Genomic DNA, 20,489 nt, shown 5'->3' with positions numbered 1-20,489 from the left:
TTTGTACTTGGCGGGGGGGAAATGCTGAGCAGATTCTGAAAATTGAACTGTAAAAAAACCCCCAAAACTAAAAAGCAAAACAAAAAACCAACCGACCCAAGCAAAAAACCCACCCACCTCTTGGCGCTGGGGGACCGTGGCGGTGCAAAGGGCTTGGCTGGAGGGGCTGGGGGGCCCCAGTGTCCCCCAGTGCTGCAGGCGGTGGGGCACTGGGGGGGTCTGCAATGCAAGCAGCCTCTGCAGCATCCCCATCAGCCGTGCCGCGGGTGCACGGTTCTTCAAGCACACGTAAACAGCGATGCGCTTTTGTAGTGTTTTCGGGCCTGAATCTCCTGGGTGTTTCAGTCCAAATCCTCCTCTTCTTTGCAGCTGCCTTGAAGGATTTTTCCTAAAACGTAGTTTTAGATATGCATGCAGTGAGCAAAGCACGGCGTTCTTAAAAAGCCCATTCGCGAGGAACAAACGAGAGCTCCGTGCGGTAAATACCATCCAGAATTACACTGTCATTCTGGATCCAGCAGAATTTGATGGGCCAAGTGATTCATCCATCAAAATCGTTTTCCAGAAAATCATGCTACTGGAAGATTATGCTTTTTATTAAAGGAAAATGGCACTCTTAATGTTCAGCACTTCTTGGATTTGCTATCAAAGTTCAAGCAGAACAAAAACTATTTTGCAGGGGTTTTGTGCTTAATTCAAAAAGAATGGAGCTGCAGAGTATAAATTTGTAGGAGAAAGTTTTATCCCAATGCTAGACAAAGTTGGGTTTAGGGTTTTGAGTTGTTTTTTTTTTTCCTGACAAATTTTAACAGTTTAATAGAATAACGTAAGGATCTCCAGCTTATTTCAGAGGGGTGAACTAGCCCTTCTTGGGGAGGTAGAGGAGTACGGCACGGATGGGAGACGCACTTGAATTTCTCACTGTCTCTCTCTGACCAGGTGAGGTGTAAAAGCCCGATATCCCTCGTGGATCTGCTCTTTAGCCCTAGCGACACCAAATGTCTTCTCCCTAAGAAAGCTGTCTTCTCTGAGGCACGAGCTGTCTCACACCCGGGTTTCCCCCAGCTGCATCAGCCCAAGGCGTCCCCAGGCTGGCACAGAACGGTGACATTCACCCGCGGCCCTCGCTGGTGCTGAACGCTCTTTCTGCTTTCTTTTAAAAAAAAAAAAAGGAAAAAAGAAAAAATAAAGAAGAAACAAAGCAAGAATTACAATTGAGCATGCCTTGGTTCAGTAAGGCCTCAGTTAATGGAGTGCACATTGTATAGTGAGACCCAGACATTTTAAAAAATACAAATCATTTCAAAACACTTTTCTGGCTTTTTTTGTCATGGGTGCTGGGAACATCAGTGCTCCGGTTCTGCATCCATGCAGGTCTCCCAGGGGTTCTGGGGGAAGCGAGGCAGCGCAATCAGGAGGAGGGCGATGCCGCAGATGAAGAGCAGGACGAAGGAGGAGCAGGCACAGGCGAAGGACCAGGAGTAGCTGTACTCCATCCAGACCGTCTCCTTGCTGTCGATCATCCTTTTCACCGATTGTCTCATGACTTCAACAGAGATGATGATGCAGAGACCTGAAGGAAGATAGGAGCAGTGGGTTGAATAACCAGCTGTCAATTTTTCATCCTTAATTAACCACCTCATCTGTCTTTTTGTGTACCGGCATTGCAGTGAGATTCACAGGTGAGTCATTGACTTCAAGCGTTGAAGGAACCAATGCTCACAACTGCCGAGAGCTCTGCTATAACCCAGGCCATCCAAGCCAGTCGGTGACTTGTGTGATCTCTTAGGCAGGCTTGGATGGGAAACTCAAAGCGGTGGAGGAATAATTGCATTCCCTAGGGAGCTCTTCCAAAGGTTGAGTCAGTTTTTTATTGAGGTAAGAATTTGCACCTTTGTCTTTCAGTCATTGTGGCACGCCAAGGTATTATTAGCTCACGTAAAAATGCAGTCTTCGTGGTTTTGGGAGACAGCTGTGTATTTTGGGCCTGGATCAGCTGTTTCCTTGGTTTGAGTCGTAACAAATGAGATGTAATAGTCTATAGCCTTGGTTTACACTGTGGCCAGCACTGAATATGCTAGAAATGCCCCTTCGAAAGGTAGTTAGAGAAAATACAGCGAAGCTGCTGGGGACATTTTCAGAGCTCCTCAGCTGGAGCACCACATGGGGACTTGTAGCCTGACTGTTAAGGAAGAAAATGCCACTTTCAGGGCATTTTTAGAAGTGTCTCCATCCTCCCGGGATCTATCTAAGATTCTCTGCGTTGTACTGTGAACTGCGTGCAGGTACGTGAGCACCGAGCCTCCTACCTGCGAAGGTGTAGAACATGGATGCTGGCTTCAGCAGATAATCCCTCTTCTTCCTGAAGGATAAGAGGACGCAGATTGTTCCGATGATTGCAAAGCCAACGCTGAAGATGGCAATGGCTGCAGCTGAAATGCTGTACTCTGCCAAAGCAAAACAAAACACCAAAAAAATGCAAATGTATGCAAATTTTGAGCACGCTCCCATCAGCTCTGGTGACTTTGCAGTAGGTCAGTCCGAGAAACACGTATCCTCCTGCTGCTGTGGAGAGGTGGCTCTGGTGAATTGAGTGTTTCCCCCAAAGAAAAGCAGGGGCGGGTATTGGCCATGTACCTTTTGAATGAGAAGGGTATAAAAACAGAGCAAAAGGGGGAAACACCTTCTGAAAGAGCAAGTGGCACCGGTGCTGGTCTGATGAAGGTCTGGGCTGGAGCTGGTTTAGCTCTGCTGCACAGACGTTGTTGTTGAAGCCTTCCTGGGCCCACGCTCCGCTCTCACGGTAAATAGACAGCTCGAGGCTATTTTTATTCCCTGTCTGTATTGCAGAGCCCCGGCAAGGCCCCCGCGCGTGGTGCCGGTGTTGTACTGACGCAGAAATGCGGCTCTGGGCTCCGTAGGCCTCAAAATCCGGGCGGGCAGGAGGCCAGAGGTGAAGTGTTTGCATAGCACCTTTTTTTTTTTTCCCCTTTTTCCCCTGTTAAGACAATGATTTCCAGCTCCGTGAAAACCCAGCTTCTTTGGGGCAAAGAATTAAACCCTCCATAAAATGTCCTGGTTTTCGCTAAGCCAGCCAAGACGTGCGCCGGACGCTTCCCCCCGCCGAGGCACACGTCAGTGCCCGAATGGAGGGGAAGAATTGCTAATTGAATAATTCAGGCCTTCATTTACATATTGCATTCGTTTTCAGATTAGTTTAATATTTAACACGTGTAGCCATGCGTGAACATCACAGTGCCTGATGATATTTGCCTTTCAAGCCATTTAAAAAAAAATATCTCCCAGGCAAAATCACAAAGAATTTTTTTTTGCCTGTTCCTAATTAGCTCCCATCAAATCATAGCTATTTCTGCAAACGGGAGCAGCGGATCCCTCTTTGTTCTCACTGCTTTTCACACCACTCTTTTATTATAATTTCCTTAATGTTTCTCTTTACTATGTGCTGGAACCGCCTGAAAGAGTTTGTTTCAATGTAAAATTTTTTGCTGGGACTTAAGCTTTTTCTTTTGCTTCAAAGAAAAGTTCTTCCTGATTTTTTTTCCGAAATGACTAAGGCGGCATCGGGCGCATTTTTAAGATTAGATGGCTGGATGAGCAGAAGCAGGTAGCTCACAGACACGCTCTTCTATCCACTTGAATTTCCCAGCCTTTCCCCTCTTAGGAAACTGCTTTTTTAGAAAACCTGTCTGCAGGGTTTTCCACCGTTATCGTTTCCACTGGAAGCAAAGCAGATTGTTTAATATGTGTAATGTAATCAGCAACTCATTTACTCCACAGCAAAATATGTCGCGTGGCAAGCAAGAAAGGAATTTGTCCTTAATGAGAGGGCGAGAAAGGGAGAGGAGCACAATAGACGAGTGCTAAAAATATTTGGCTTTATCAGGGACTTATTAGAAATGTGAAATTTGTCTCCGAGAGACTGTTTACAAAATCCATGCTCTGTAAACACTGACTGTGGTGTCTTTGTAGGGTCTCTGTTCCTTCCTTCCATTGATCGCTCTGTTTTTTGCATGATTTCATATAAAATCAATATGAAGCATAAAAATTCCTAATGGTCTTCACAGAGTCTCTGTACTTCTTTTCAGGGTCAAGACTCTGCTTGGGGTATGATTTATTCATTTAGATTTTATTAATGCCTTCTCCCTTCGACGGCAAAGGCTCGGAGTGTCACAGATAGTGCCAACGTTGTAAAGTCATTTTTATGCTGAAAAGAATTTTTGCAGTTTTCTTATGTATTGGCATTGTTATATATTTGTGGGACAACTTTGAATAAAATCACACTTATGGGTGTGATCATATGTAAAAATTATTCTTCCCAGGAAGTTGGCATTTGACCTTGTTCAAAGCATTTTTTCTTTACATTTTTCTCAGCTGGTGGTATCTGATAGAAATTCCTGTACTCCTTTCAGCGGAACCAGGACTGAACCCTCCTCATTTTGGGAACCCCTTTACTTTAGTCCTTGCGTTCACCTCAGTTAGGAAAATGTTTTTCAGGGTAATTCTTACCTTTCTGGGTGGTTACTTCAAATATCTCCGAGCTCTGCCCTGGTGTGAAGTGCTTGAAGTAGGAGCAGTTGTGTTCTGAAAGAGGGAAGGAAATACAGTGTGCTTGGAAATCTCTGGTAATATGTAGTAAAACTGAATTTGCTTTTTATTGATGTATCAGACTTGCAATGTTTTTAAGGTACCCCATCCTTGGTGGCCCAGAGAACCTGGAGTTGGCTCTGTTTTATCTGGGAGCAGATGGGTGGCACACACACGCCAGGCCACCGGCTCCAGCGTGGACAAGGCTGAAGCCCCCCCGATACCTTTTGTCGGTGGCTCCCTCCCAGAGCTTTTCACACTGATTGCTCATCTATTTAAAAAGTGAATTACAAATAATTTTTCTCATTCTGTCTTTGGCCACCCCATGCTCCCGCCTCTCTGTGTAGCTGCGTTTCCTGGTGATGGGACCTGCTGTGCCCGCAGCTGAGCTGGCATCTCGGCTCACCTTCCCGCGGCCAACCCGCTCCGTAGTGGCATCACCCCATCGGCTGTAGGAGGGTCACCGCTCCTGTGGTGAGCCTGGACTCCAAAAAGGCAGGATGGAGTGTCCTCATCCACCTTCTCCCTCCCGGCTCATCCCTCCTTCCCTGTGCAGACCCCCGCGCCGCAGCAGCTGGCAGGGGGGAGCAGCCCAGGGGGGGTTGCTGCATGGCAGGGGGGGTCACCGCACTATGGGGGTCCCAGAGATGAGGCTGGTACAATGCAGCAAAGCACACGGTGCTTTACTACAACAGGGACACTACGGGCTTTTGTTTTGGCCGCCAGTAAAAAGACAAAAGCTGTCTGAGGCCGCAAGCGGTTGTCCAGGGAAGGGAAGGCTGATCAAAGCCCTGCGAGCTGAGGGCACAGAGGCTCCTGTGCCACCTGGCTTTGCCGAAGCTCACTGCCATCAGAGCGGTCTACTAAGCTAATTTGATAAGACAGCAGAGTTAGATAACGGGAACTTTATGGAGTTCCTCTAGCTGGACTTGACGCGAGCACGCTGCCAGGTACGTGGGGTATTTATAGAGGGGTTATGGAGTGAACTGGGAGGAGGGAAGTTGGCAGCTGCGTCTCTCAGTGGCCACGATATTGCTTCATGCTCAGCCTGGCGAGAGCCAGCCAGCGAAGAGGTGTCGATGGACACCCAGGCCTTTCAGCCCCAGCGGGATGGGGAAGGGTCTGGTGAGGACCTGCTGACTCGAAGCTTTGGCAGCAGCAGGGTTAGGGTGGAGGCTGTTCTCGCTATTTATAACTGACTTAATTGAAGGTTTGCAGGGGCGCGGAGCCGGGAGAACAGTTGGTCGCCAGGAATTTGGCTGGAAGGGTGCAATCGTGGAGATGCGCTGAGCGGCGCCAGCTCTGATTGCACTATTCTGCTGAGCTGCTGGAGAGGACCCGCTCCGTGCCTGCCCCATCGCCCCTCCTGTGCCCCGGGATGGGATCCCATCGGGCCAGGAAATGGGGCCAAGGTGGCATGAAACACAGACAGCGCCTGCAGTGAGGGGCCACTTGCGTAACACCAGCAGCTCTTGTTAGCATCAGTTTCCAGGAGATGCTGGGAGAGGGTCTGGGAGGACATTCTGGTCCTCTCTGACACCCAGGCTGGGACAGGCTGCTCCAGCACAGACCACGGCCATGGGGCAGAGCCTGAGCCAGGGCCAGGTGCAGGACACGGGAGCACATACTGCATTTAGGCAGTTATTTACAGCATTAATTTCTAGTGGCAAGAAGGCACCAGCGTACTGTATGTTACCTGTTGCTGCTTCTTGTTTTTTCTGTCATGTGAATGGCAGATTTTGGAGTTACTGATTCAAGGAGGATTTATGTTCTCTCTCCCAGGAGATAGGCAACTGTAAAGCAGCATTTTTGGGTCCATTAGTGGAAGATTCCTTCGAGACGCTCTTATCTACTTAATTTTATAAGCTGACTTTTATTTCATCTGCAGCTTCTCCTTGCTGGAGACTAGGTTAACGTTCAGCTCTGGCATCTCCTGACCCGTTCTTTATTATCCCTGCAAACGACTGGAGGAAACATATTTGAACTCAGACCTCTATGACTGAAATTGCAAATTTGTAGCCCCAGAGCGGAGGTTGTGTGCCTCTGCCAGGCACCGAGTGGTGGCTGAGGCTGAGTGTCCAGTCTGGGGATACTTTGGCTCCTGTGCTAAAGGGGAGGGAGGTGGGATGGAAGTGGAACACTTCATCTTAGGTTGTTTGGTTTGGCTTTTAATTAATTCTCCAAGGCTGAACTGGAAGGAGTCCCCAGGCGTGCTGACTGTGCAAAGCCCAAGGTGAAGCCACCCAGATGTGGTGTGATGGAGGACACGGCACAGCTCTGTGTCCGTTGCAGGTGAACCAAACCAGCCCGGTCCACCCTCCAGTCCGTGAAGGCTCCGCAGAGGGGGAGCACACAAAACCTTGTTTTAGAGATGGACTTGTCCGCAGGAAAAGGAGCCGCCTCCGCGTCTTGTGGCTTACAGCAAAGCTCTGCCAAGGTGCGATGAATGAGGTTATGGCAGAAGCGGGTTAGCTCTAGGGGAGGTGTTTTTGGAAAATGTATTTATTGTGAGGAAATATAACTAGATTGCTTTTGGTGAAATAATATATAGCTTTCAGTTTAAAGATGTTTCGGTGCTCTGCTGAGCTGGGAGTATCTGTTTCAACAGGGCTCCCTGTTATTGGAGACAACTGAGGCACTTCAATGCCTCTCTGGTGCCACCATGAATAAGAGAAAAGCCCATTTGTGTCACGCCACATTTACATAATGGATAGGATTTAAAATGGGTTTTATAATGGATGAAAACTGTGTGGCAATCTTTGTCTCTCTCCACCCTAATTGCATTATCTCTGCCGTGAGGTCACCTCAGTTTGCTGACGGGAACAACCCAGGGGCTCTGTGGACATTAAGGCTCGCCTGAAGTTCAGGGTTCTACCGTGCGGTTTATCACCCAGTGTCCTCCCCTTCCAGGTCACCCACCCTTACTGCCCTCCTGGGCCCTTCCCCTCCGATCCACCATTCCTGGGTGACAGCTGTGCAGGGGCAAATGGGCCAGTTCATCTTTCCTCTGCTCGTGTAGAACCAACCTCTCCTGCTGCTCGTCGCCACGGGGCTGGGTGGCAGCTACCACAGCCGTGGGACGCGGTCAAAATGCAATCGCATTGAACTGTGGATAAAACTTGGGGGTCTGCAATATGGAGACCTCATGGGGGAAGAAAGGGCAGAGAGGCCACAAGGTGTTTGGGACACGCGGAGTTTCGGGTGGCAGCTGTCACCCATGAGCATTGGAGTGGGAAGGGGCTGGAGCCCACCTTGCTCTTGAACCTGAGACAGACACCAGCATGTGGGGGTTTGTGTCAGGCTGGATGGTTTGAAAAATTTTGATTTTAATCTGAGGCTTCTGCTTGTGTCGGGTTTGGGGGACAGGTCCTGCTGCTGTGATTAGGGGAGGTGTTAAGGTGAGGACTGAGCAGTGGAGGGGGCCAGGCCTTGGGCCGACAAGCCAGGGGAAGGCCTTCGGCACACACTGAGTTTTGGAGATGGTAAATCCAAATAGTTTAAATTCATTAATTTCAATACCGGTCTTGCAGAGCGAGTCTCTCAGGTAGACCCAGGGAAGGAGACAGCCCTGCTGATAACCCATTCGCTCCAGCACTTTTCCTCTCCAGTTGCCTGAACTCGGGTTCCCATACTTACAAGGACCTATTTAAGCTGCTGGCCGGACAGGCAGGCGGCAGAGCACCCTCGCTGCCCCGCGTGCAGGCACACGAGAGCCCACCCTGTAGGGCAGCACCTGCCCTGCGGTTACTGGCAGGGGGGGTGAACTCAGTTTACAGCCGGTATAATCCCCCCGCTGCCCGCTGCCCACTCCCCACCATTAAAAATGTCTCAGTATTAATCTGAATTTGCCCGGTTTTAACAGCCATCTCCCTGATCTCTCTATTTCTTACAGCAGGATGCTGAACCCCTTCCAATTTGTCAGCATCCTCGGAAGAGCGCTGTGAAATTTTAAAGCTCTGCCTAGATCACAGCCCTGCTTTGTGGAACGCAAGCCAAGCCATCCTCCCCATTTTGCACCGTGCTGAGCTCAAAACCCAATAAATAATGTTAATCGTGCCATCCATTTCCTCCTCAGGGAGTGACTGGTAAATGGTTATTAATGCAGTGATAAATTCTTATGTTTCTTTTCCAGTCCTGGCAGTAACGTCTGGTTACGTCTCGTGATTTTCAGGAAAACCGGTGCCCACACCTGCTCTTTTACTGCACGTCTGTTCATTCACGGCTTCCTGACGGCTGCAGGTTTCACAACCCCGGTGTTTCCCTGCCGACATCTCTTCCCAGAAGTGTGAAATCAATCTAACGCGAGCCATGCGGGCGCAGCATCGTTTAGCAGCCCAGAGCCGCGGGGGCTGCGCTTTCCCCCTCCTCCCCTAGCTGTCTTCCTGCTGTCGGTAAAGCGGGGATTAAAATATTTATATTATAATTGAGGTGCCGATTTCGCCCTTTGAAACCTCGGATGCTGATTACGGCACAGGATGTCATCCAAATTCCCAAATATCTTCAAAAAACTGGAAAACCGCCTCCGGAGTGAGGCGGGTGGCTCAGCCCCTCCGTCGTCGCCGGGTCGTTCGCTGTGCCCGGCGGGACGGCAGCGCTGGGACGTGATTCACTGCCCGGGCAAGCACATGCTGATGTCTGTCAAAGACAGTAGTTGCTTTCGTGCTGCGCCGCCTGCGAATCTGCTTTTTGCAGACAGCTGGATATTTATGAGTTTTATATTTACCCCGCAGTTGTGCAATTTTGGTGTTTATGCACCAATTTCTATTGTTTTTTCCTTTTGTGGGAGTTTTCCTCCGCATGCGAGGAAACGCGTACAGTGAGGAATATGTTTCTAGGCACGTAAGTACCTTCGCGAGAGACATTAAGCATATGGATGACACACTCCCAAATTTGGTTAGAGGCAGATCTGAACGCCGAGGCTGAGCTCCTCTCCTCAGCACATGCAATTTGGCCAAAGAGATAAAGAATTGCAGTAATACAGGGAGTACACAGTAAGCCCAGGCAGCAAGATTTTTCACAGGAAATTTTCAAAGATGTGCTAACATATATATTTCATTTCAAGCGGCGAGTCTAACATGAAGGCAATCCTGTTATTTCTGTTCTGGAAAGCATCCAGTACCCCGTGAGCCGTCTAAAAAAGCAGTGTAGCTCGGTCACGGATGGAGTGTATTAGTGCATGCAGCGCGAATGTTGCTGACTTTGCAATCAGCAAAAACATAATGAGCTCCTTTTACCATGGGAATGTAACGTTCTTCCCGGAAAGCAGCCGTGCCCGCTCACCCGCTGCCCTCCCTATCCATCGTGCCGGAGGAGCCTGTGATGGAGGCGTGTGTGGGACCAGGCTGCCTCCGCCGAGAGGTGAGGAGGGTCAGTAAGTCGTTGAGGAATTGCTTCGAACTCGGTTTATGACTTGTTTTTGGAAGCTGGCAAAACATACTGCAGGTCCCTGTTCCTCCTTGCCCTGAGGAACTGTTCTTAGGGAAATAGCTTGGAGATAACCTAATGCCAGCCGCGAAAAGGCTGTTCCTTTGTAGCCGTATGGATCTGGAAATCCTAAAGATCCAGCTACGTATGGTGGACCCATAAATCCCCTTTCTTGCCTGCCGCCGTCAGTGTGCCTGGGTGCTGTGGGACCCTTGGCTGATATCAGCAAAATTTCCTCCATCCCAATTCCCCTCGGTGGTTTCCACCGTTGCCCGATCCTCCTCCCCTTCTCCCCGCCGCTGCCGTTGCTGCACAGGAGACTCAAATATGGTCACAAACCGACGGGCAAGGCAGCAGAGCGTGCGCTGACGGCGAGAGGGATGAGAACGGGGTGTGTTTGCAGACCAACATGAAGCCAGCCCCACGCAGCCCCATGCCGAATTAAGTGCCACGGGAACACGGACCCAATTTTCGTTCTGCCACATCCTGCAACCTCATAAGCAAAGCCCGGCACGACCGCCTGGTGCTTCCTCCCATGAGTTGGTGAGTGGTCACCTACCTCCTGGCAGGGTAATCGGCCCACAGCCCTTCTCTTTGGGACCTTGCTCCTGCATAAAAATCCGCTTTGTACAGAGTCGCCATAGCCCGAAATGAGCCGCTTCGCAGGTGGCGTTATATTCCTCCACTTTGGGGCTCAGCACGGCCCAGTGGTCAGTCACTACGGCAGCAAACAGGAGGGAGACGCCAACCAGGATCACGGAGAACGTCAGCCGGACCTTCAGGGGTTTGTTCTCGTCCATCCTGCTCCGGCCCAGTGCTCCTGGCGGAGCGCGGCGGGTGATTCGCGAGGTCTCCCGGAATCCTGGCGCATCTGAGCGTTTGGAAATGTCAGCCCCGCGCTGCCCGGGAGAGCGGGGCGGCCGAGACAGCTGCTGGGCTGTGTCAGCCGGCGCAGCGAGGAGGCTATTAATGCACGTAACAAGAGCAGCGCCCGGAGGAGCTCAGCTTTCCGCCCCGTCCCGCCGGGTTTGTTTTGGATTCCCACGAGCCGACCGGGCGGGTGGGCGCTCAGAGCCACTACGGCCGCCGTCCGAGGGTTGTAATCTCTTGACTTGCGGCATGCCCAGAAATAGGCATTAATAGGACGATTAACTTTTCAGCGAGGTTATAAAAACATCTGTGTTTATAATAGCGTTGGGCCTGAGTTCAGCGTTATCCTACACAGTTTAATGGCCCCGGAGCCTGCACGCCTACGCCTTCAGCTGGCGGCAGCTTCTGCAAGGAGTCCCGACCTGGGCTTCCCTCCGGAGCGAGCGCTGTGGCGTAAAGGAAGTGGCAAAGGAGCAGACATTGTTTATTTTTATTATAATTATTTTTAACTAGCCTGACGTATTCTGAGTAATCTTTTTTCTAATACAAAACCTCTCAAGTGCTTGCTCGCTTTCCCATCGCCCAGGTTTTCCCTGTTGTGTGTGGTAACTCCAGCGGCCGCCCAGCACGTCCTTTCCTTCCTTCGGAAGTGACTTCTGTCGCCCTGAACCCAGATTGCCAGGGCTGGCGGCAACCTCTCTCGTTCCCTTTGGTATTTCAGCTGATCGTAAAGCTAATTTGATGATAATGTCAATGCAGAGGCCACTACGGAGGTGACATTACAATTGCAATGCCAAACTGAGGAGGGTGATAGCACCTGAATGTCAGAAGAATGGTTAAAAAAATGCCAGCGGAAAGCTGCAAATATCCTGTTATCATGTCGAGATAATGTCAAAGATACTCCAGGCCTGTTTTATGGACACCCAAATTTGATGTCAAAAGAAAGGTGCAGAGGGTTCAGCTTAAATTAATGATGACAGTCTGGAGCAAGGAGTTAAGGTTAAACGGGACTGTGGGAAAGGGAGAGAAAATGAAGAATAAGTTAAAAAATATTGACCCTAAATAACTGCAATTGAAATATGACTTAAAGGTGTTAACATTGCTTTGCTTGATGTGCTACAGGGCTGGCTTACGCACCTCCGGGAAGCAGGGTGACATGTCTGAACCCGGTACGGCCTCTGGTGCCCCGGTCCTGCCGGGGAGGTGGGAGCTGTGGGAAGGAGCCAAGGTACGTGGTGCAAAATCAGAGGGGAAGGGGACGGGAGAGGGCCCTGGGGATGTGGGGCAAGGCAGGGACCAGGGACCGCGGGCACGTCTGTAGGAAGATGCTCACAGCCCCGCATAGGACTGCGATGTGCCAGGTTGGGGCTGGGAGAAATATCAGAGGCTTAAATTTAAACCAGAACCCAGAGTTCTCATGAAAGTGGAAAAGCCTAAAGGGAACAGACCTTAAACCAGAAAAGGAAGGCATTAAAAATGTAATGCCTTTTCTTTTGAAGTAGCCTCTTGTTAAATTTCACTAGACATCAGTCGATCTTAGGAACTGCATCCTGACTTTGCTTCCCTGATGCTACAAACTCCACGGGTCCTCCGCAAGTTGTGTAAGAAAGTGAATGTGTTTGCAAATGTGGGCACAAAGCGAGGTTCTGGTTGCTGAGGAAGCAAGTGCTAATGATCATGCTTTAGACTAATTGCAACCTACAAGGACTGCAGGGGTGGGAAAACTCATTAATTTTTTTGTTGGTGTTGGTCTTTGTGTCTCTTCCAGTATTGGCAAGAAACACGCTGTTTATTCTCATGTAGGTCCTCTGATCTGGGTTCCTCAGGGTTTGGTTTTGTTTGGAGTTTCCTAATAATACCCAGGAAACAACCAAAGTGAAATCAGAAGCGAAATATTCATCCTTCCCTCCCCTCCCCTGCAGAGCGGAGCTGGGCATGTGAACGAGCTCCGATGAGCTTCAACGTGAGTGGCAGCGGCTTCCCCGGAGACTGAACGCTCACATTACTGCCGTTGAGGTGAAATGTTGTCCCCAGCCCAAAAAAAGTGACCTAGAGCCACCGGTCCCTGGGAAAGAAGCTGTTTTGTGGAGTTGTTGCTCCCCATGGGCCCTGTGGGTTTGCCGTGTGAGATGATGTAGGTGCATCCCATGGGCACTGCTGCCTGCTTCTCCCAGCATGGCCTCGGTGTGTGTCTGGGGACTGTCGGCAGTGATTCAGTGATCATAGATTCACGGAATGGTTTGGGTGGGAAGGGACCTTAAAGCCCCCCCAGTGGCACCCCCTGCCCTGGGCAGGGACACCTCCCACCAGCCCAGGTTGCTCCAAGCCCCGTCCAACCTGGCCTTGAACCCCTCCAGGGATGGGGCAGCCACAGCTTCTCTGGGCAACCTGGGCCAGGGGCTCACCGCCCTCACAGCAAACAATTTCTTCCTAATATCTAATCTAGATCTCCTCTCCTTCAGTTTAAAACCATTACCCCTTGTCCTATCATTACACTCCCTGATCCAGAGCCCCTCCCCAGCTTTCCTGTAGGCCCCCTTTAGGGGCTCGAAGGTCTCCCCGGAGCCTTTTCTCCAGGCTGAACGACCCCAGCTCTCTCAGCCTGTCTTCACAGGAGAGGGGCTCCAGCCCTTTGACCATCTTCATGGTCTCCGCTGGCCCTGCTCCAGCAGCTCCATGTCCTTCTTGTGCTGAGGGCTCCAGAGCTGGACGCAGTACTGCAGGGGGCGTCTCACCAGAGCAGAGTAGAGGGGTAGAATCACTTCCCTCGACCTGCTGGCCAGGTCAGTCCCTTGATCTCCACTTGCAGCCCCTGCCACCACCCTGGTGAGAGCCAAAAGGCTCCTCTGCCCATGGGCTGAGCCTCTGTCCCCAACCTGGAACTCCTGTCCCAGCATGGATGAGACGTTGCCCTCCCTGGGGGGGGTGGGCTCCGTGGGCCAGGTGGGCATCTGACATGCGGAAGAAAAACTGATTTGTGGAGGAGCAATGGGCTAAGGGAAACCCCCAAAATATTCTGCACATCCAGAAGACCACGATGCCTAATCCTCTAGGAATGGTTCCTGCAGTGTCCCTGTGTCAGCTGGCAAGAATTCACATTTAAAAATCAATATCACATGAAATATAAACAGACTATTAATGAGGACCTGTAGGGAAGCAGGGAGGGCTGTAATTAGTTGCACTTTAGCAGCAGTGAGTGAGAGACACAATTATGTTTCTCTACTGGAGAAAATGCTAAAGGAGGTGTCTCAAGACCAACTATTGCCTTACTTGTTCCCCAGCAGAGGTGTTGAGGTGTTGGCTCGGCTCCGCTCCCCAGCACTTGCACTTTTCTGTATTTCTTCCAGACCAGCCTCAGAATTTGCCGCAACCAGATTAACCAAATTCTGCAGTTCCCTCCTTGCAGAGCGACGTTCTGCAGAAGACCTTTCCCAGGGGAGAACAACCCAGGGCGGAGGAGATGGCGCCTGGTCTGCTCCCAGCTCCAAGCAAACGGCTTTCTTCAAACGGGAGCCCCTCAGCAACACCACCGGAGCTCCTGAGCCTGCATTGCCCCGTGCGGTGAGACCTCGGGGCACGGCCGGCTCTGCATAGCTGGTACCCGGCAGTGCCGCCAACGGCACCCTCCAAAAACTCCATAACTTTGGGGCTGAAATCCTGCCATCACTGAAGGCAAGAGCTAAAATGTGCGTGTGTTTTGGTTGTTTTTTTTAATTTTTTTTTTAAATAGACTCCCATGGGCATGAAGCAGGAGATGTGACCCCGCACCGCCAGACACAGCCCAGCCTCTGTGCAGCCCTCGCAGCACAGTGGGGCCGGCCGTCCCCCGCTGCCCGCACGTCTGAGCCGTGGCTCTGGTCTCTTAAAATACCGACCGGGTGTGCCGTTTTGGTAAGCGATCCCTCCAGCTCCGTTGAAGAAAGGCGGTGGTGGCTGTAAGACGAGCCGTTTCGCAGACAGGTGCAGAACACTCCTCATTCCTTTTATTTTCGGCACCTCCCATGTTCGTGAGCTTTCTCATTCCAAGGAAATGCCACACCCTCCTCACTGGACTCTTTTCCCACATTCCAAAGCCTTAAAGACTCTGTCTTTGCTTCCCCCTCAAACAACATCACTTCTTGATACATCCCTGTTCACAGCAGGGCAGCCACACACTGCGGCTATTTACCCACAGAATTGCTCGGCTATGCGGGAAGAGCCTTTATTTATTTTAGTTCAAGGGAACCGGCTTTGGGCTTGAACTTCAAATGGCTTCGCTGCCGGGTGTCGGAGGCATTTCAAAAGATGAATCTCCTGCCTCCCTCCGGACGGGCCAATTGATCGTACGTACGGGGAGAGGCAGGCGGGTAGAGATACGCTGGCAGTCTTCATCTTTACAGACAATCTGGAGGCAAGGGAAGGTAAAGTTAAAGGAGGCATTTGAAGGAGGAATATTGTCTTTGATCCAGGGATGGTTTGGGACGTCTGGGAGCGGCGAGAGGCTGCTGAGCAGTCGGTGCCGCTCCTGCTGCTGGGGTTTCTCGGTGGTGATCAGCGCAAGGCTTCCGTGGAGCTTCGGCACGCGGGGTCAAGCTTTCTTCAGGCAAAACTGACAAGAGCAGGGAGAGGAGGATGCTCGGGAGCGCATTCACACGAAACCTCAAAAGGTGGAGGCAAAGCACGGGCTTGGGGCTAGGACTTCAGAAGACACCGGCTTATTTGTGTTGATGGTGATTTGCAGCGCCCCTGGCCAACACACCGGCCTCAAAACGGGCACCTAAACCAGAGTGTGGCTCATACGGGCCAAGTTCAAGCTGGAGATAAGAAGGTTTTTCTTAGTTTCCTGCCCAAATGCCTGGAAATGTTGTGAAGGTATGAAGGTAGCTTATCTTGGAGATTTCGCGGTCTGCAGGGCCACAAGAATATTTTTTTTCTCTCATGTACTGGCTTCCAGTAACACCCCCGGCTGCAATCAAAATAGGTAGAAATGCGTAAAAATAAAACACAGAAATCTCAGCTCAGAGAATCGGGAAGTTAAAAATCCATATACCTTTCTCCACACAAAAGTGAATACATTTAAAACCGTTTATTTAAAAAGTAAGGATTAAGTACATTATACATGGTTGTGATTATACCAGTAGAACTGAAGCACAGTGGAAATAACACTTTAGAACTGCAGACAGAAATGTAACCTCAAGGGACATGATATATTAGCCCTTGTGGATATGTGATCCATACAGAAAGGAAAAAGGAAATATAAAAAATAGTTTATTGTTAGATGTACAGACATATGAAGTGACTTCTCGTTTTCCTCCTATTGTGTATGAGAAACTAGGAAGAGAGTGCTGACGATATACCTGAAACTTTGTTTCTCGGAAAATCGAATCTGATCCAATAGCCTTTTTATTTTAGGTCTGCTGTTACAGTATGTTATAGGATAATACCAAAAGACCGATTATTGTTAATGATATGATGATGATATCTGCAGGCCTTATTGAGAAATGGGGGCTAATTTGTGTTCAGTGCTGTCCAGGGAAACCATGGTGATGTGGAAGAACAAATGATTTATTATTTATTTTTTGAGCTATTACTGAGTGGTTTCAAAGTCCGAGCACAATCTAATTCTGTTCAGATAGATCAGCCACGGAGCAAGACACTGTTCATGGGCAGGAATGCCGCGAATTTTTCAGTTTTGTCAGAATCAAAGTTTTTCACAGGAAATGACTGATCTTTGGAGGATATTTTAAACTGAAATTTTCAAAAGAAACCACATTTTTCCTGCTTTGGTTGAACAAATGATTCCACTGAAATTCGACGTAGAGCGTGAATGTTAAATCACAGCCCCCATTCTCCTACAGGACGAAAGCTCTGGTCTCTCTTATCTCCCTGTATCTTTGTTCCCTGTCCAGACCCCGTATCCCGTGAGCATCCCGTGAATACTTCCCTGCCGCAGGCCCGCGTTCCCGAGGTGCCTGCTGGAGAAGGAGCAGATGCTCTGGCTCGGGCCGAAGCAGGGCATCGCGCTCGGAGAGCTGCTGAACCCAGCCCTGCACCGGGGGAGGAGGCTCTGGCCAAGAGGAACATCTCGAAACGCTTGGCAAGACTTTTTTTTTTTGCCGACGTGGTGTAAAAAGACTGCACGTGCTTCTGCAGGTATGAGCTGGGCTCTAGGAAAGCTTTGGACTTTGGCTGGAACCAGATGGTTGGTTTTAAACACATTCACTGGAGAAGCACGATTAAAAGAACAAAACCAACGCGCGAAGCAAACCTCACACTGTCGACTTCCAGTTCAATGTACATGAGTTTAGAAAAACAGCCTATATCTAACGCCTGGTTTTAAAGGGAACGGTTTTATTCTTAATTACAGTAAACATGGATGAGGACTTATTTCTAACTATTAGTTTATTAACACAGTGGGAAACAAATAGTTCTGGGAAATTGCACTTGAAAAATACATCGACTATAATTAGATGTAAATTAATTAGCACTTAGTATGACACACTAATGAGACAGAAGGTTGGTTTTTTTTCATTGCAAACTTCTACTTCTATCATAGCTAATCAAAGTATTTTAATATTACGAAGTCTCAAAAAGTAGGAAATAATTTATTGTTTGAAAGCATAAAGATTCTTGTAAAAAAAAGCTTTCATCAAGAACTTTAATAATTTTAGAACTTTTATGTTGTCCTAGCCGAAAAGTAGGTAAAAAAAGTTTTCTTGTCTGCCTCTGATTTTTTTTTAAAAAGCTTGTGTAATATCTTTCTCCATAGTGTGTTGATACAGAAAGTAGCACAACATTTTCTACTTTTAAAGCGTTCCCATCACTCCACCTGCTTTAGCTCTCAGAGTTCAGAAGATTGAAAAAGGATCCCAGCAGAGTTTTAACCTGAATGGAAACTCTTAATAAGCAGGGATGAAGGCTCCAACCCACCTCTGCCAAAATAACGATGTCGCTCTGCCAGGCTGAGTGCTAAGCAGAGCTCAACAGCGACTAGGGGAAGACTTTAGCTTAAAAATGAGAATTGTGTCTTGGTTCTTGCAAGGAGAGAGGCGTAGGCGGGGTCTACTTGGGGGGGGAGAGGGGGTTCAACTTGCTTTTTGGGATGTTAAGGCAGCTCCTCCAGGGTTATCCTGGAGAACTTGGTTCCACTAGCTGAAAGCCTCGTGTCCAAACCACCACTGAGCCACCAATGCTGTGGCCGTCACAAGATAAATTAAGACTTAAAGAGGTTTTAACAGTTTGGTTGAGATCTCCCACCACCAGTGAGCCAAGATTTCCAAATCACGATTTTTTTTTTTCTTCTCACCGCTTCTCTAGTCTTCTGGTAGCAGAGATTTTCTGGACAAAGACGACAGGTATACTCAAAGGAACCTACACGAATTAGATGCTCCTCTCTCACTGCACCTAATTCATCCAAGGGCAACCGGGTACCTCATTCTCATATGGCTTGGTCGAGCGGTCGCTAAAATCAACATGAGTACAATTAAATTAAACTACCTTTGAGTCAGGCCCTCGAGCGTTGAGATTCCAAGCCTAAGAGTAAAAAATGAAAGCAGGAATTTAAAAGAAAAAAAATAATTCAGGCTTTTTTAGAAACATACAGAAGCAAAGGGTACAAACTAGTTCCCCCCTTAGGTGATGCATAGAGTTTTCTGTGGGCTCTCTGCACGCAAGTAGATTCATCATTACAAAATAAATTAAATTAGGTCGAACCATCATTTCCATCTAAAAGCAACTATACCTTGCACCATGCGGCACTTACTTATTCATAATAAAAAGAGTTTAATAAATATCTCATAAACAGTGATTATTTTTGTTCTATTTTAAAAAATACAAAGTTGTCATCCGTTCTGTTAACACTCAGTTCCCATTGCTGCAGGAAGTTTTGCTAGTCCGAACGTATTAGCTTCTCGTTTTCTTACGCACATTGCTTAGATATCTTAGTTTCCAGTAGCGTTAGTGTTGCACTTGTGAAGCAGTAAGGAAAACAGGAATGCAGTCGCAGGGAACCGGCGGCTTCGCCTGCCCGGGCCACCCCGGCTCAGCTCTGCTTCTCGCTCCTGCTCTGTCTACAGGGGCTCCTGACAGACAGCACTCAGCACCTCGCCGGATCAGGCACTAGGGCTAGTCGAAATGAGAATTCAAGTTTTCTAAATGTTAGGCAAGAAATGATATTTGCAAATATGCTCAAGTCCCACCTATTTTAATCCTTCCCTTTCTAGGTGTTTCAAGATGCACCCACCCTCTTCTCCCCGACCTGCGCTGCCCGGAGGGACGCCTTACACCCAGAGATGGGAGACCCCCTTACCACCCCATCGGGGAGTCTGCAATGCTCAGTCCGTGGGTGCTCTACGGTTTCAGTAGCACAGGTCAGTTTCAGTGTTGCCTTCAAAAATATTTTCTTTTTTTCTTTTTTTTCTTTTCTTTTTTTTTTTTTTTTGAAAGAGGCAAAGCTTATGCTGTGTCAAAGGAAAGTGTCTCACTTGAAGAGTAGTTCGTATTCATCCTTGGGCTTGGTTATAAATTATATTTGCAAGTTTGTATTAAGGGATCTCAATTTTAGAGAAAAAAAAGTCATACAACAATTTTTTCTGTAATCCTTTAAAACACACCAGTGGCAACTCCTTTGCAGTTTCTCCAAGGCTTTGTACACACTACAAAAGTGCAGGAACATGAACCGCCTTCATCTCATGACACCAAGAACTGAAAGAAACAAACTTCAAATAGCTTCAGAAAAAGCTACGAGCATGTAATATCTTTATGTTGGTCCAGAAGATCTCCACACACGCCACAATTAAAGAGGTGAGAGGGTATTTTAACATCGCTCCTTCTCGTTCATGACAGTATCCATTCTGTTTCAGTATTTCTTCAAAAAGCGCGAGGAAGGAAGGTACTTCAAACAGGCGTTGTTCTCCTGTTGACCATGTTGACATGGAGTCCTTCCTTAAACTCCTTCTGAAGGAAGTTGTGAACCTGCAGAAAACTGGCTTCTTGGTCTGCGTTGTAGCTGGCAGCCGTTGTAACCTTCAAAGGCTCTCTGGAAAGAGTGTACATGGAAATTTCGTTCATGGGAATGGTGCTTGCTATCTTCATGCCAACTGGAGAAATGTCTCTAGATGGAGAAGGCTCTGTAGATCGAGAACTGGATCTGGACCTCCGCCTCCTGTACCTATAACTGGGCATCCTGGCATAAGGAGAACTGGAAGAAGTCTTAAGGAATTCCCTCTTGGTCTTAAACCTCAGCTCTTTGTTCTTCTCAATATAAATGTTCACAGCCAGAACACCTATGGTTTCGGCCACAATAAAAGACAAGGCTCCAAAATAAAAAGACCAACCATAGTTGTAATGGTTCTTTTTGTCCTCATCTCGCTTGTCGCTTGGGTCACCCGCATTGCTTGATATGTAGACAATGATCCCTATGATATTACTTAGTCCTAGAGAGAGAAAAACATAAATCAGCTGTTATGTGGCTGGGAAGAGAAAATTCAAGCCACGTTACTTTCGGGACCTGTACAGTTAAAGGATTATGAGCAGGAAATTTTATTACATTTATTTACTCTTTCATTTATCTCAAGATTTCATTTGTTCTTGAAAAACAAAGAGGAGACCCA

General features: G+C 48.6%; 2 protein-coding genes and 1 long non-coding RNA gene across 5 annotated transcripts in view; 1 reads left to right on the top strand and 2 right to left on the bottom strand.

The window, feature by feature from the left end:
- Positions 1 to 575: 575 nt before the first annotated feature.
- Positions 576 to 10,976, bottom strand: CACNG1 (calcium voltage-gated channel auxiliary subunit gamma 1). The gene is made up of 4 exons (XM_054221195.1): positions 10,589 to 10,976; positions 4,528 to 4,602; positions 2,310 to 2,447; positions 576 to 1,573 (listed from the first exon to the last, which is right to left on the bottom strand). Exons 1-4 carry the CDS (start codon positions 10,827 to 10,829, stop codon positions 1,347 to 1,349), a joined length of 681 nt encoding a protein of 226 aa, XP_054077170.1. The 5' UTR covers positions 10,830 to 10,976; the 3' UTR covers positions 576 to 1,346.
- On the top strand, positions 10,431 to 19,874 carry LOC128917765 (uncharacterized). 3 transcript variants are annotated; one of them, XR_008469354.1, is made up of 6 exons: positions 10,431 to 10,572; positions 12,022 to 12,127; positions 12,822 to 14,585; positions 16,788 to 17,031; positions 19,101 to 19,247; positions 19,740 to 19,874. It is a non-coding gene; the product is annotated as an uncharacterized LOC128917765 (long non-coding RNA). The 3 variants fall into 3 exon arrangements; XR_008469355.1 differs by lacking the exon at positions 19,740 to 19,874 and adding an exon at positions 19,511 to 19,646; XR_008469356.1 differs by lacking the exons at positions 10,431 to 10,572; positions 19,740 to 19,874 and adding exons at positions 10,959 to 11,089; positions 19,511 to 19,646.
- The window catches only part of CACNG4 (calcium voltage-gated channel auxiliary subunit gamma 4), a 43,391-nt gene continuing 39,858 nt past the window's right edge, over positions 16,957 to 20,489 (bottom strand). Inside the window, exon 4 of the mRNA XM_054221194.1 lies at positions 16,957 to 20,312. Coding sequence (XP_054077169.1) covers positions 19,774 to 20,312 — 539 coding nt within the window. The 3' untranslated portion in view covers positions 16,957 to 19,773. The remainder of the gene's footprint in view (positions 20,313 to 20,489) is intronic.

Source organism: Rissa tridactyla, chromosome 15 (genome assembly GCF_028500815.1).
Source record: "Rissa tridactyla isolate bRisTri1 chromosome 15, bRisTri1.patW.cur.20221130, whole genome shotgun sequence".
NCBI classification, from domain to species: domain Eukaryota; kingdom Metazoa; phylum Chordata; class Aves; order Charadriiformes; family Laridae; genus Rissa; species Rissa tridactyla.
This window is presented reverse-complemented; position numbering and strand designations above follow the sequence as displayed.